The following is a 12,049-nucleotide window of genomic DNA, read 5'->3' on the forward strand; positions in this document are numbered from 1 at the left end:
TTGAAAACCTGCCAAATAGGGCCTGATTTTCAGAGTTGCTGAGCACCCACAGCTCCAAATGGAATTGTGTGCGCTCAGCACCCCTGAAAATAAATCCTGCAGGTATCTCGAGTTGAGACCCAAAGAACCAGCTTGTAGTAATTTTTCAGTAAGCATTCACTTCACATATGATAATTCCAATTAATGAGCCTTAATCAATCCTTACAACAGAAAGGGCTACAGAGATAATCTCTTGGATCAAAGACAGGAAAATTGGACTTTTAACTGGAACCTGCTATCAACAAAAAGCCATTAATTCTAAATGAGGAAATAAGCAAATTTTTGCTATCTCACTGATACATAGAACACTAATTTACAATACCCTGTTAAAAAACAAAACAAAACACTTTTACAAAGTTGGCTATGAAACTTGTAAAAGATGTCACACAAGATAGCTATTTAGAAGAGAGTCCAGCTAATTAAAAATAAAGCCCAGTGTTTACATTTGCAGACTCAACATATTTTATAAGCTGTATTCGCAAGGACAAATTCCTTATGTGAGACACAAGAGGGTGTAACACGTAATGAAAACAACCAAAACATGTTTTGAAAACGTTCAGTCTCCTCCCCATAAATTGTGACGCTCCATTTCTTGCCAGCAAAATGTTTATATTCTGAGTCTGTTTAACAACGAACATCTGAAAGAAATGGGGTTTTATATGTTTTGTTTTCAATATTCAGGCTTAAGTTTTTGGGTGCAATTTTACAGAAATTATGGATAGAAATAACCAATGCCACATTTCAACAAACTTCTGAAAATGTGCTTGACATAAAAATGCCTGTGAGCAGAAACATACTTTTTCTGCATTTTCTCTCCCAACATTCTCATGCCTAGGGTACATATATTTATATGACCTATATTTCCTGCTCCTCCTACCTGAGTCATCTAATGATACCACAGTCCAGTTTGTGACATCTTAATACATCATAACAACCAATCATATGATGTCAGTAACACCAGATTGTAGCCTCACTAAATGAAGCCAGCAAGAGCATGCTGATTAGAAAGGAGTAAGTTACTCATTCCATAGAAATATCTTGGTAACCATCATTAAGTGGAAAATAAGTAAAGAAGAGATTTATGACGTTAGAATGGCTGGAAAGTGACAATACAAAATCTGTGGTGTTTGCTGATGTATGGACATTTTTCCTTAAATAAAATACACTGCACAAATTGTACAATTCAACTAATATTTTTGCACTGTTTTATCACGATTTCTCTAGTTTCCTTGGGCCTACATTTTGAAAAGTGATTAGTGTTTTTGGGTGTCCAGCTTAAGACATTACAGGAGCCTAATTCTCAGAGGGTGAGTGATTAGCACTTCCTGTAAACCAGGCCCCATTAAGATGTCTCAGGTTGGACACCCAGAAATGCAGGACCTCCAAACTCACTAGTCAAGTTCCTTGGCACTAATTTATTACATTGCAGACAACAGCATGCAGTGCCAGCTAGATTATTATTTGATAAGGAACAAATCTTGATTCTCTGATCAATCTTTCCTTAATGTTTAAGTAACTCTTGCATGTGTATATATCTTTATGTTTATAGTAAGCACTATGGTAGGACTCCACTTCCTAATGGGACACACTTTAATCTACTAGATGCCATGTGTGTACACACACACACACACACAAAATTCATGTTTGTGAGAGGAAGGATCACTTCTCTCTGTTCGCCATGTTAATCAAGCAATCGTATGCAAAATCATTCTCATCTTGTCTTCCTTATTTTCTACACAAAACAATCTTAATATACTTGTACTTACAGCACTGTTCCTGTGCTTTTCCTTATGATTTTAAACTGAAAGGAGGGATGATTTATAAACTCGATGTCATAGCTGGTGTCAGCAGCAGCAGTGGATGGAGACTCAATCTTGAGTGGAACTTCAAATCGTTGGCTATTAGGATCATAAATCTAAATCAACGTGAGAGTAGGCACAAAGTCGTTGGCTGGTTAGTTAGCTTAAGTTACTTGGATTAATTTTTTTTTTCTTTTAACTCTTACCTTAAACCTGAGTCGGTCTTTCGTCTGGAACTCCACATCCATGGCAACAGAAGAAATATCATTGCCGAACAGTGACATCATGATATTACGTTTCATCAGCATTAACCTACAAACACACTTAATTACCACACACCAAAGTGCTTAAGCACAAGAACACCCATATACAGGGCAAAACAGTGGAAAGGATTCAGTTCTATTAACCAATAGCAAATCTTCCTGGACTAGAACTTCCATAAATCATGAATTTGTTAATAGATATTGTTGGGGTGGGCAAAGGAGGATATTTTCCCCCAAAATTCAGCTAGATAGCATCATCTTGTATCCTCTCGTGGAAGGTCCAGCTATTCTACAAAAGGGGAGTGGGGAAAATTTATGCCTATGCATTTATAAATGAATTCTAGAATCAGAACCCAAAACGGTACGTAGCTTTTAGGCAGTCCAACCAAATGTGAATGCATAAAGAATGACTAAAGACTTAAACAAGCAATGGTGAAGTTTACCTCCAGCCTTTAGCTGTCTTTTGCAGCGGCCCAGACAGAGAGTACCCATATAGGCCATCTTCTGGGAAAGAGCACCAGGGGGCATTGGAGACTTTTGTAGAACACCAAATGCAGCCCTTTGCCTCACATGCCTCTTTTGAGGCACCAAGCTGAGGGTGGCAATCAATGCGTTTCTGAACTGGAACATTGTTAGGGCAAGATGGATCTTCAACTGAGTCATAGAAGCAAAATGGAACATTCGGCGCACTAGTCTCACACCACCGGCAGCCACGACTTATGCAGGAGGTTTCAGTAGCTCCAGGTTCTGGATGACAGTCCTGCCGAAGGTCCTCAGAGATTGTTGTTGGGCATGTGCTTGAGTGAAAAGGCTGAGCTAAAACTAAACCAGGAAAGGAAACAGACAGTGAGCATCAAAAACACACAGGAGTTCAGAATGAAATAATGCAACTTGCTTTTGTGTAGCTATAGCTAGAACACATGATGCTTGTGATGGATGGGACCTGAAAGCAGCATCTTCATTGTTCAAACAAGAGAATATAGTTTTTCTAGACCTCAAGAACAATGTGCTGTATTTTTATTACCCAGATATGGATTTTTTGGAGGGCCATTGTAATTATTCCTCCTGCTGTGGTTTCTTGTATGTAGGCAGCTATGTGTTGTTACTTTGCCCAGTGCCTCTTGTTCTCAGCTGAAGATGGAGTAGATTTGAAATATTTGTCTGAAGACAAATAGTGGATAAAGAAATAAATAGTATTTTTATGGAGGCGTGCAGCCTTGACTCTGGAGTCAAGGCTCACAGTCAAGGCTGCTCTGAGATCGGCCCTTAAACAAAGGCTAAAAATACCCTGTTTCATTTTAATGATTGAATTTGACGTATATTTACTACTATTAGTAAAAAGAAAAGGAGTACTTGTGGCACCTTAGAGACTAACCAATTTATTTGAGCATAAGCTTTCATGAGCTACAGCTCACTTCATTGGATGCATACAGTGGAAAATACAGTGGGGAGATTTTATATACACAGAGAACATGAAACAATGGGTGTTATCATACACACTGTAACCAGAGTGATCAGGAAAGGTGAGCTATTACCAGCAGGAGAGCGGGGGGAGTGGGGGGGAGACTTTTGTAGTGATAATCAAGGTGGGCCATTTCCAGCAGTTGACAAGAATCCTGGATGCCCCATCATCTCAGGCATTGGCACCCTGTCAGCAGGATTGTCTGGCTATGTAGATTCCCTCCTCCGGCCCTAAGCTACCAGCACTCCCAGCTATTTTTGAGACACCACTGACTTCCTGAGGAAACTACAGTCCATCAGTGATCTTCCTGAAAACACCATCCTAGCCACTATGGATGTAGAAGCCCTCTACACCAACATTCCATACAAAGATAGACTACAAGTCGTCAGGAACAGTATCCCTGATAATACCATGGCAAACCTGGTGGCTGAACTTTGTGACTTTGTCCTCACCCATAACTATTTCACATTTGGGGACAATGTATACCTTCAAATCAGCTGCACTGCTATGGGTACCCACATGGCCCCACAGTATGCCAAAATTTTTATGGCAGACTTAGAACAACGCTTCCTCAGCTCTTGTCCCCTAATGCCCCTACCCTGCTTGCGCTACATTGATGACATCTTCATCATCTGGACCCATGGAAAAGAAGTCCTTGAGGAAATTTCAACAATTTCCATCCCACCATCAACCTCAGCCTGCACCAGTCCACACAAGAGATCCACTTCCTGAACACTATGGTGCTAATAAGCGATGGCCACATAAACACCACCCTATACTGGAAACCTACTGACTACTATACTTACCTACATGCCTCCAGCTTTCATCCAGACCACACCACATGATCCATTGTATACAGCCAAGCTCTATGATACAACCGCATTTGCTCCTACTCCTCAGACAGAGACAAACACCTACAAGATCTCTATAAAGCGTTCTTGCAACTACAATACCCACCTACTGAAGTGAAGAAACAAATTGACAGAGCCAGAAGAGTTACCTACTACAGGACAGGCCGAACAAAGAAAATAATAGAACGCCACTAGCCGTCACCTTCAGCCCCCAACTAAAGCCTCTCCAACGCACCATCAAGAATCTACAACCTATCCTGGAGGATGACCCATCACTCTCAGAGATCTTGGGAGACAAGCCAGTCCTTGCTTACAGACAGCCCCCAAACCTGAAGCAAATACTCACTAGCAACCACACACCACACAACAAAATCACTAACCCAGGAACCTATCCTTGCAACAAAGCCCATTGCCAACTGTGTCCACATATCTATTCAGGGGACACCATCATAGGGCCTAATCACATCAGCCACAATATCAGAGGCTCGTTCACCTGCACATCTACCAGTGTGATATATGCCATCATGTGCCAGCAATGCCCCTCTGCCACGTACATTGGTCAAACTGGACAGTCTCTGTGTAAAAGAATAAATGGACACAAATCAGACGTCAAGAATTATAACATTCAAAAACCAGTTGGAGAACACTTCAATCTCTTTGGTTACTCGATTACAGACCTAAAAGTGGCAATTCTTCAACAAAAAACGTTCAGAACAGACTCCAATGAGAGACTGCTGAATTGGAATTAACTTGCAAACTGGATAGAATTAATTTAGGCTTGAATAAAGACTGGGAGTGGATGGGTCATTACACAAAGTAAAACTATTTCCCCTTGTTTATTTCCTCCCTTATTTTTCGTCAGATGTTCTTGTGAATTGCTGGAAATGGCCCACTTTGATTATCACTACAAAAGGTTTCCCCTCCTCCCCCCTGCTCTCCTCCTGGTAATAGCTCACCTTTCCTGATTACTCTGGTTACAGTGTGTATGATAACACCCATTATTTCATGTTCTCTGTGTATATAAAATCTCCCCACTGTATGTATCCGATGAAGTGAGCTGTAGTCTCTAAGGTGCCACAAGTACTCCTTTTATTAGTAGTATGTTTGTATTATTATGGGTTTCAGAGTGGTAGCCGTGTTACTCTGTATCAGCAAAAACAATGAGGAATCCTTGTGGCACCTTAGAGACTAACAAATTTTTTGGGGGCATAAGCTTTTGTGGTCTAAAACCCACTTCATCAGATGCATGGAGTGGAACATACAATAGGGAGGTATAAATACACAGCATATGAAAAGATGGGAGTTGCCTTGCCAAGTGGGGGGTCAGTGCCAATGAGCCAATTCAATTAAGGTGGAAGTGGGCTATTCTCAACAGTTGACAAGAAGGGGTGGAAATCACTTTTGTAGTGCTAATGAGACCAATGTAAACAAGGTGGCCCATATCAAACAGTTGACAAGAAGGTATGAGTATCAGCAGGGGAAAATTAGTTTTTGTAGTGACCCATCCACTCCCAGTCTTTATTCAGGCCTAATTTGATGGTATCCAGTTTGCAAATTAATTCCAGTTCTACAGTTTCTCACTGGAGTCTGTTTTTGAAGTTTTTTTCTTGAAGAATTGCCACTTTTAAGTCTGTTATTGAGTCTCCAGGGAGATTGAAGTATTCTCCTACTGGTTTTTTAATGTTATAATTCCTGATGTCAGATTTATGTCTTTTTATTCTTTTGCGTAGAGACTGTCTAGTTTGGCCAATGTACATGGCAGATGGGCATTGCTGGCACATGATGGCATGTATCACATTGGTAAACGATCCCCTGATAGTGTGGTTGATGTGGTTAGGTCCTATGATGGTGTCCCCTGAATAGATATGTGGACAGAGTTGGCACTGGGGTTTGTTGCAGGGTTTGGTTCCTGGGTTAGTGTTTTTGTTGTGTGGTATGTAGTTGCTAGTGAGTATTTGCTTCAGGTTGGGAGGATGTCTTATAAGTGAAGACTGGCCTGTCTCCCAAAGTCTGTGAGAGTGTAGGTGACAGCCCTCAACTAAAACCTCTCCAGCACATCATCAAAGATCTACAACCTATCCTGAAGGGCGATCCCTCACTCTCACAGACCTTGTTTGAAATGGGCCACCTTGTTTACATTGGCCTCATTAGCACTACAAAAGTGATTTCCACCCCTTCTTGTCAACTGTTGAGAATTGCCCACTTCCACCTTAATTGAATTGGCTCATTAGCACTGACCTCCCCCCCCACACTTGGTAAGGCAACTCCCATCTTTTCATATGCTGTGTATTTATACCTTCCTACTGTATGTTCCACTCCATGTATTATTGTAGTTAGTCATCACTAAGAAAACCAAAACTAAGCTAGTCATCCTCATAACCTTACAAAGAGAATGTTACCTAGCTAGCTATTTCTTTTGGTCCAGTCCTGCACTTCCTCTCCCATGCAAGTGGGTCCCACTGGAATCAATGGGATTACTCACATAAAGAGGGGTTTGCAACAATGGGAATCTATAGCATTAACAAGTAGCGCCTTAACAAATATTACAGAAAGGGGGAATAAACCTACTGCATGTAAAACATCTACTCTTGATTTAGCATATGGGAATTTCATTACTAAGCCCTGATCATAATTAAAGGCCATTATTCTAAATTACTGCAACAATATTTTGGTGATTATTTCATTTCAAAATTAAAACTATCTTAAATTACTAAAGCTTTTGTATCTAAATTTTAAATGTAGACTATTGCATTCTTAAAAGTTTGAAGACCTTACTACATATGTAGCTTGACTATACTATTGACCTAGTGGTCGCCATTTAAATGTGTACATGACAATATTTACATCCGCCTCTTACAAGCAGTTTAAAATATAGAATGGTCGGATGAGGAATGAGATTATAAATTCACTTCAAAACCTTCCAGGATTCCTGAGTTTATTCCTGAGCAAGGTGTGGGAGAGGAATGAGAGTTAAGTATTGTCTAAACTGACAACTTTTGGGAAATTTCCCATGATTGCTTTACCAAGGATGCATTTCCACTGGTTACTCCTGGGGGAATTCTGCACCACTACACATCCATAGAATTTATGTCCCCCGCAGATTTCTTTGCTTTCCCACAGAAAAATGACTTTCTGATAGGGAAGCAAAGGGAAGTCATAAGAGCAATCACGTGACCCTCCCCAGCAGTATGTTTTGGGTGCCCAGGGCAGCCAGCAGAGAAGTAAATCACTGTGGGACAGGAGGCAGGACTGGGAAAGACCTAGCTAGTGGCTCCTATCCTGCGCTAGGCTTAGCTGCTAGTCCAGGCTGGGCTGGGGAGGATGAGACTTCCTCTTCCCTTGCACAGCATCCAGGGCCACGTCAAACCCACCCCCAGATTTCTCCCCTGGCTGCAGGAAGCTCTGCATCCTCCCTCCCCTCCCCACCCCGCTTCCTACACCTATTGCTCCTCACCTGCAGGGGGAGAGATACCTGTGCAGGGAGATGCTCCCCAATCTGCCCAACCCTCATGCATCCAGACTCCCTCATACCCAGGCCCTCCCCCTGAGCCGAACCCGCCGCACTCAGAATCCACTGATGATCCCCACTGTCCCTGCACCTGGACCGCACCAATGAGCCACCCACACCTGGATCCCCACCCCACCGAGCCCCACTTCCCCAGCATCTGGAACTTCTCACCCACACACCCCTGATGAGCTCTATCCCCCCCCACACCCAGACCATGCCTGCTGCTGAGCCCCAACCACCTTCACCTGGACCTCCCAACAAGCCTGAGTGCATCCAGATCCCCCACTGAGCCCCCTGCACCCAGATTGCCCCATACAGAACCCTCTCAACCCATACCTGGATCACCCCCACATTAAGCCCCTCCACACTTGGTGTGACGATACCCCCCATAAGGCTTTATGGAGATATGCTTATGAATGTATATATGACATAACTAGAATACTTTTTATGCTAGGTAAGCCATGTAACATATCTCTGTAAAGGTTATGATCTACTAAATCTATTAATCCTATTTGTATGCATGTATCATTTTTGTAGTCGAAGTTATAAATATTGTTTGTGTACTGGCTTGATTTTTAAGTAACCTTTGTAAAGCATTTCGTCAGCTTCTTGAGAAAGGAATGTGCAAATCAAAAAGCACTTAAGGGACAATAGATCTTGGAATGCTCCCATTCCCACAAGAAGTCTACTTGAGGACTGTCATAAATATAAAGGGAAGAGTAAACCCCTTTAAAATCCCTCCTGGCCAGAGGAAAAATCCTCTCACCTGTAAAGGGTTAAGAAGCTAAAGGTAACCTCGCTGGCACCTGACCAAAATGACCAATGAGGAGACAAGATACTTTCAAAAGCTGGGAGGAGGGAGAAAAACAAAGGGTCTGTGTCTGTCTGATGATGCTTTTGCCGGGGACAGAACAGGAATGGAGTCTTAAAACTTAGTAAGTAATCTAGCTAGAGATGCGTTAGATTATGATTTCTTTAAATGGCTGAGAAAATAGCTGTGCTAAATAGAATGACTATTCCTGTCTGTGTGTCTTTTTTGTAACTTAAGGTTTTGCCTAGAGTGATTCTCTATGTTTTGAATCTAATTAGCCTGGAGGTATCTACCATCCTGATTTTACAGAGGTGATTCCTTTTCTACTTCTATTAAAAGTCTTCTTGTAAGAAAACTGAATGCTTTTTCATTGTTCTAAGATCCAAGGGTTTGGGTCTGTGGTCACCTATGCAAATTGGTGAGGATTTTTAACAAACCTTCTCCAGGAAGTGGGGTGCAAGGGTTGGGAGGATTTTGGGGGGAAAGACGTGTCCAAACTACGTTTTTTCAGGAACCCAGAAAAAGTTTGGTGGTGGCAGTGGAAATCCAAGAGCAAAGGGAAAAATAATTTGTACCTTGGGGAAGTTTTAACCTAAGCTGGTAAAAGTACGCTTAGGAGGTTTTCATGCAGGTCCCCACATCTGTACCCTAGAGTTGAGAGTGGGGAAGGAACCTTGACAAGGACATTCAAGGTAGCATGTGACCCATGGCTGCTACCTGTAAAAAACTGAGTCATGCATGGATATGTGACTTGCCCATGTGACTCCAAAACTCCATCTTGGAGCTGGACTTTGCATAGGATAGAAGAGGGGGTCTCCACCCACAAGAGAAAAAGTCTATTTAAACCCCTGGGAGACCCCCCCATTTTGTCTTCAGCTGGCTAAAGAGAGAGCCTGTCCACCCCCAAGGATACCTGAAAGAAACTGGAACAAAGGACAGTAACTACAGAGTGTGTGAGTGATTGCTGGACCCAGACTAGAAGGAGACTAGTCTGTAAAAGGAAGCTTACTGGAACTGGTGAGGTTTTTATCTGTATTCATTTTATTACTGTACTAGACTTAGACTTGCGTGTTTTATTTTATTTTGCTTGGTAATTCACTTTGTTCTGTCTGCTATTACTTGGAACCACTTAAATCCTACTTTCTGTATTTAATAAAATCACTTTTTATTGATTGATTAACCCAGAGTATGTAATAATACCTGGTGGGAGGGACATACAGCATATCTCTCTGTCAGTGTTATAGAGGGCGGACAATTTATGAGTTTCATCTCATCTGGAATCACATCTGGTTTCCTCTCTCCAAGTCTGACTTCTCTGAAAGGTGTGGCATGATGGGGTAGCTCATTAACCCTGTCTTGCCCAGGGTGGGATCAATATCTTTCCCCCACCCCCTTCATCCGATATATGTATTTGGAAAGTAAAAACATTCATACGAGCACTCAAATATTCCCCTTGGGAAGGAGAATTAGAAAGAATGCCAGACTCCTTATGCACAGACTCCACCACCCCCTTAAGAACTGGGATGGAACTCTGAGGCTTTCCCCTTTAGAGATGGGTTGGCCTGTGGGATTCAGGGGAGTTTAGAACTTACTACCCAAAGAGTCCCTTCTCAAGGATGAAGATCCTGTTTGCAGATTACCAAGAGATGAAAAAGACTGACCTGCCTTTGTGAAGATGTCTGTTGAGGAGTCTTGGCTGGTGGGGAGGATGCAAAGGCTTCAACGAGGCTTCACTGGCTGCTCAGAATATATGGGCTGGAAGCAATCATGGTAAAACTCCCTTGCTATGGCTCCTTGAGGAAGGAGCAACTCTACCTTTGATTTGCTCCATCCAGTATATGATGCAGGAAGGGAGAAACACATGAGGGAATGAGCTCGACAGGTGGCCCTGTTCAGGGGGAGTAAAACCCCTAAAAAGTCATTTCCTGAAGGGAGAGGAGAGCACGGGGGGTTGGGGTTGGGAGATTTGCTTGTTATTGGCCCCAAAGTCAGCTTTAAATACTAGGACTGCAGTGGAGAACGCAGGATTGGTGACACAATGGTGACAAACTGCAGTTTCCACTGCTGGAGATAAATCTGGCAGAAAGGATGTGGCTAGGCCTGAGGAACAAGTTTGAACTTCCTCTAGTATTTTCAGGAAGAGAGATGGGGGAGTCTAGGGGAAAGGAAACAACTTTCTGGATCCTAACTTAACTGCCAGCCCTGCAAAACTTACTTGTTGGTCAGAGTCAAGCAAGGCTCTTTCCATCCATGTGCATCAATAAATGTTCCACAGGCCAAACTTAGGTCTTCACTTATACCCTATTCAGCCACATGGGTTACAAATTCTGGCCCCCACTGACAAATGTCATGAAGGAGGAGTGCTGGGCAGAGACGGGCTCCATCTTACGAAGAGAGGGAAGAGCATCTTTGCCAGCAGGCTGGCTAACCTAGTGAGGAGGGCTTTAAACTAGGTTCACCGGGGGAAGGAGACCAAAGCCCTGAGGTAAGTGGGAAAGCGGGATACCGGGAGGAAGCACAGGCAGGAATGTCTGTGAGGGGAGGGCTCCTGCCTCATACTGGGAATGAGGGGCGATCAACAGGTTATCTCAAGTGCTTATATACAAATGCACAAAGCCTTGGAAACAAGCAGGGAGAACTGGAGGTCCTGGTGATGTCAAGGAACTATGACGTGATTGGAATAACAGAGACTTGGTGGGATAACTCACATGACTGGAGTACAGTCATGGATGGTTATAAACTGTTCAGGAAGGACAGGCAGGGCAGAAAAGGTGGGGGAGTAGCACTGTATGTAAGGGAGCAGTATGACTGCTCAGAGCTCCGGTACGAAACTGTGGAAAAACCTGAGTGTCTCTGGATTAAGTTTAGAAGTGTGTGCAACAAGAGTGGTGTAGTGGTGGGAGTCTGCTATAGACCACCGGACCAGGGGGATGAGGGGGATGAGGCTTTCTTCTGGCAACTCACGGAAGCTACTAGATCGCATGCCCTGATTCTCATGGGTGACTTTAATTTTCCTGATATCTGCTGGGAGAGCAATACAGCGGTGCATAGACAATCCAGGAAGTTTTTGGAAAGCGTAGGGGACAATTTCCTGGTGCAAGTGCTAGGGGAGCCAACTAGGGGGGGCGCTTTTCTTGACCTGCTGCTCACAAACCGGGTAGAATTAGTGGGGGAAGCAAAAGTGGATGGGAATCTGGGAGGCAGTGACCATGAGTTGGTTGAGTTCAGGATCCTGACGCAGGGAAGAAAGGTAAGCAGCAGGATACGGACCCTGGACTTCAGGAAAGCAGACTTCGACTCCCTCAGGGAACAGATG

At 43.1% G+C, this 12,049-nt stretch overlaps 1 protein-coding gene across 1 annotated transcript in view; it reads right to left on the reverse strand.

Moving 5' to 3' along the window:
* The window catches only part of LOC102934244 (maltase-glucoamylase, intestinal-like), a 91,305-nt gene extending 89,183 nt beyond the window's left edge, over nt 1-2,122 (reverse strand). Inside the window, exons 1-2 of the mRNA XM_007056426.2 lie at nt 2,045-2,122; nt 1,806-1,954 (exon numbers count right to left, since the gene is read on the reverse strand). Coding sequence (XP_007056488.2) covers nt 1,806-1,954; nt 2,045-2,122 — 227 coding nt within the window. The remainder of the gene's footprint in view (nt 1-1,805; nt 1,955-2,044) is intronic.
* Nucleotides 2,123-12,049: the final 9,927 nt, after the last annotated feature.

The sequence above is a fragment of the Chelonia mydas genome, chromosome 1 (genome assembly GCF_015237465.2).
Source record: "Chelonia mydas isolate rCheMyd1 chromosome 1, rCheMyd1.pri.v2, whole genome shotgun sequence".
NCBI lineage: Eukaryota > Metazoa > Chordata > Testudines > Cheloniidae > Chelonia > Chelonia mydas.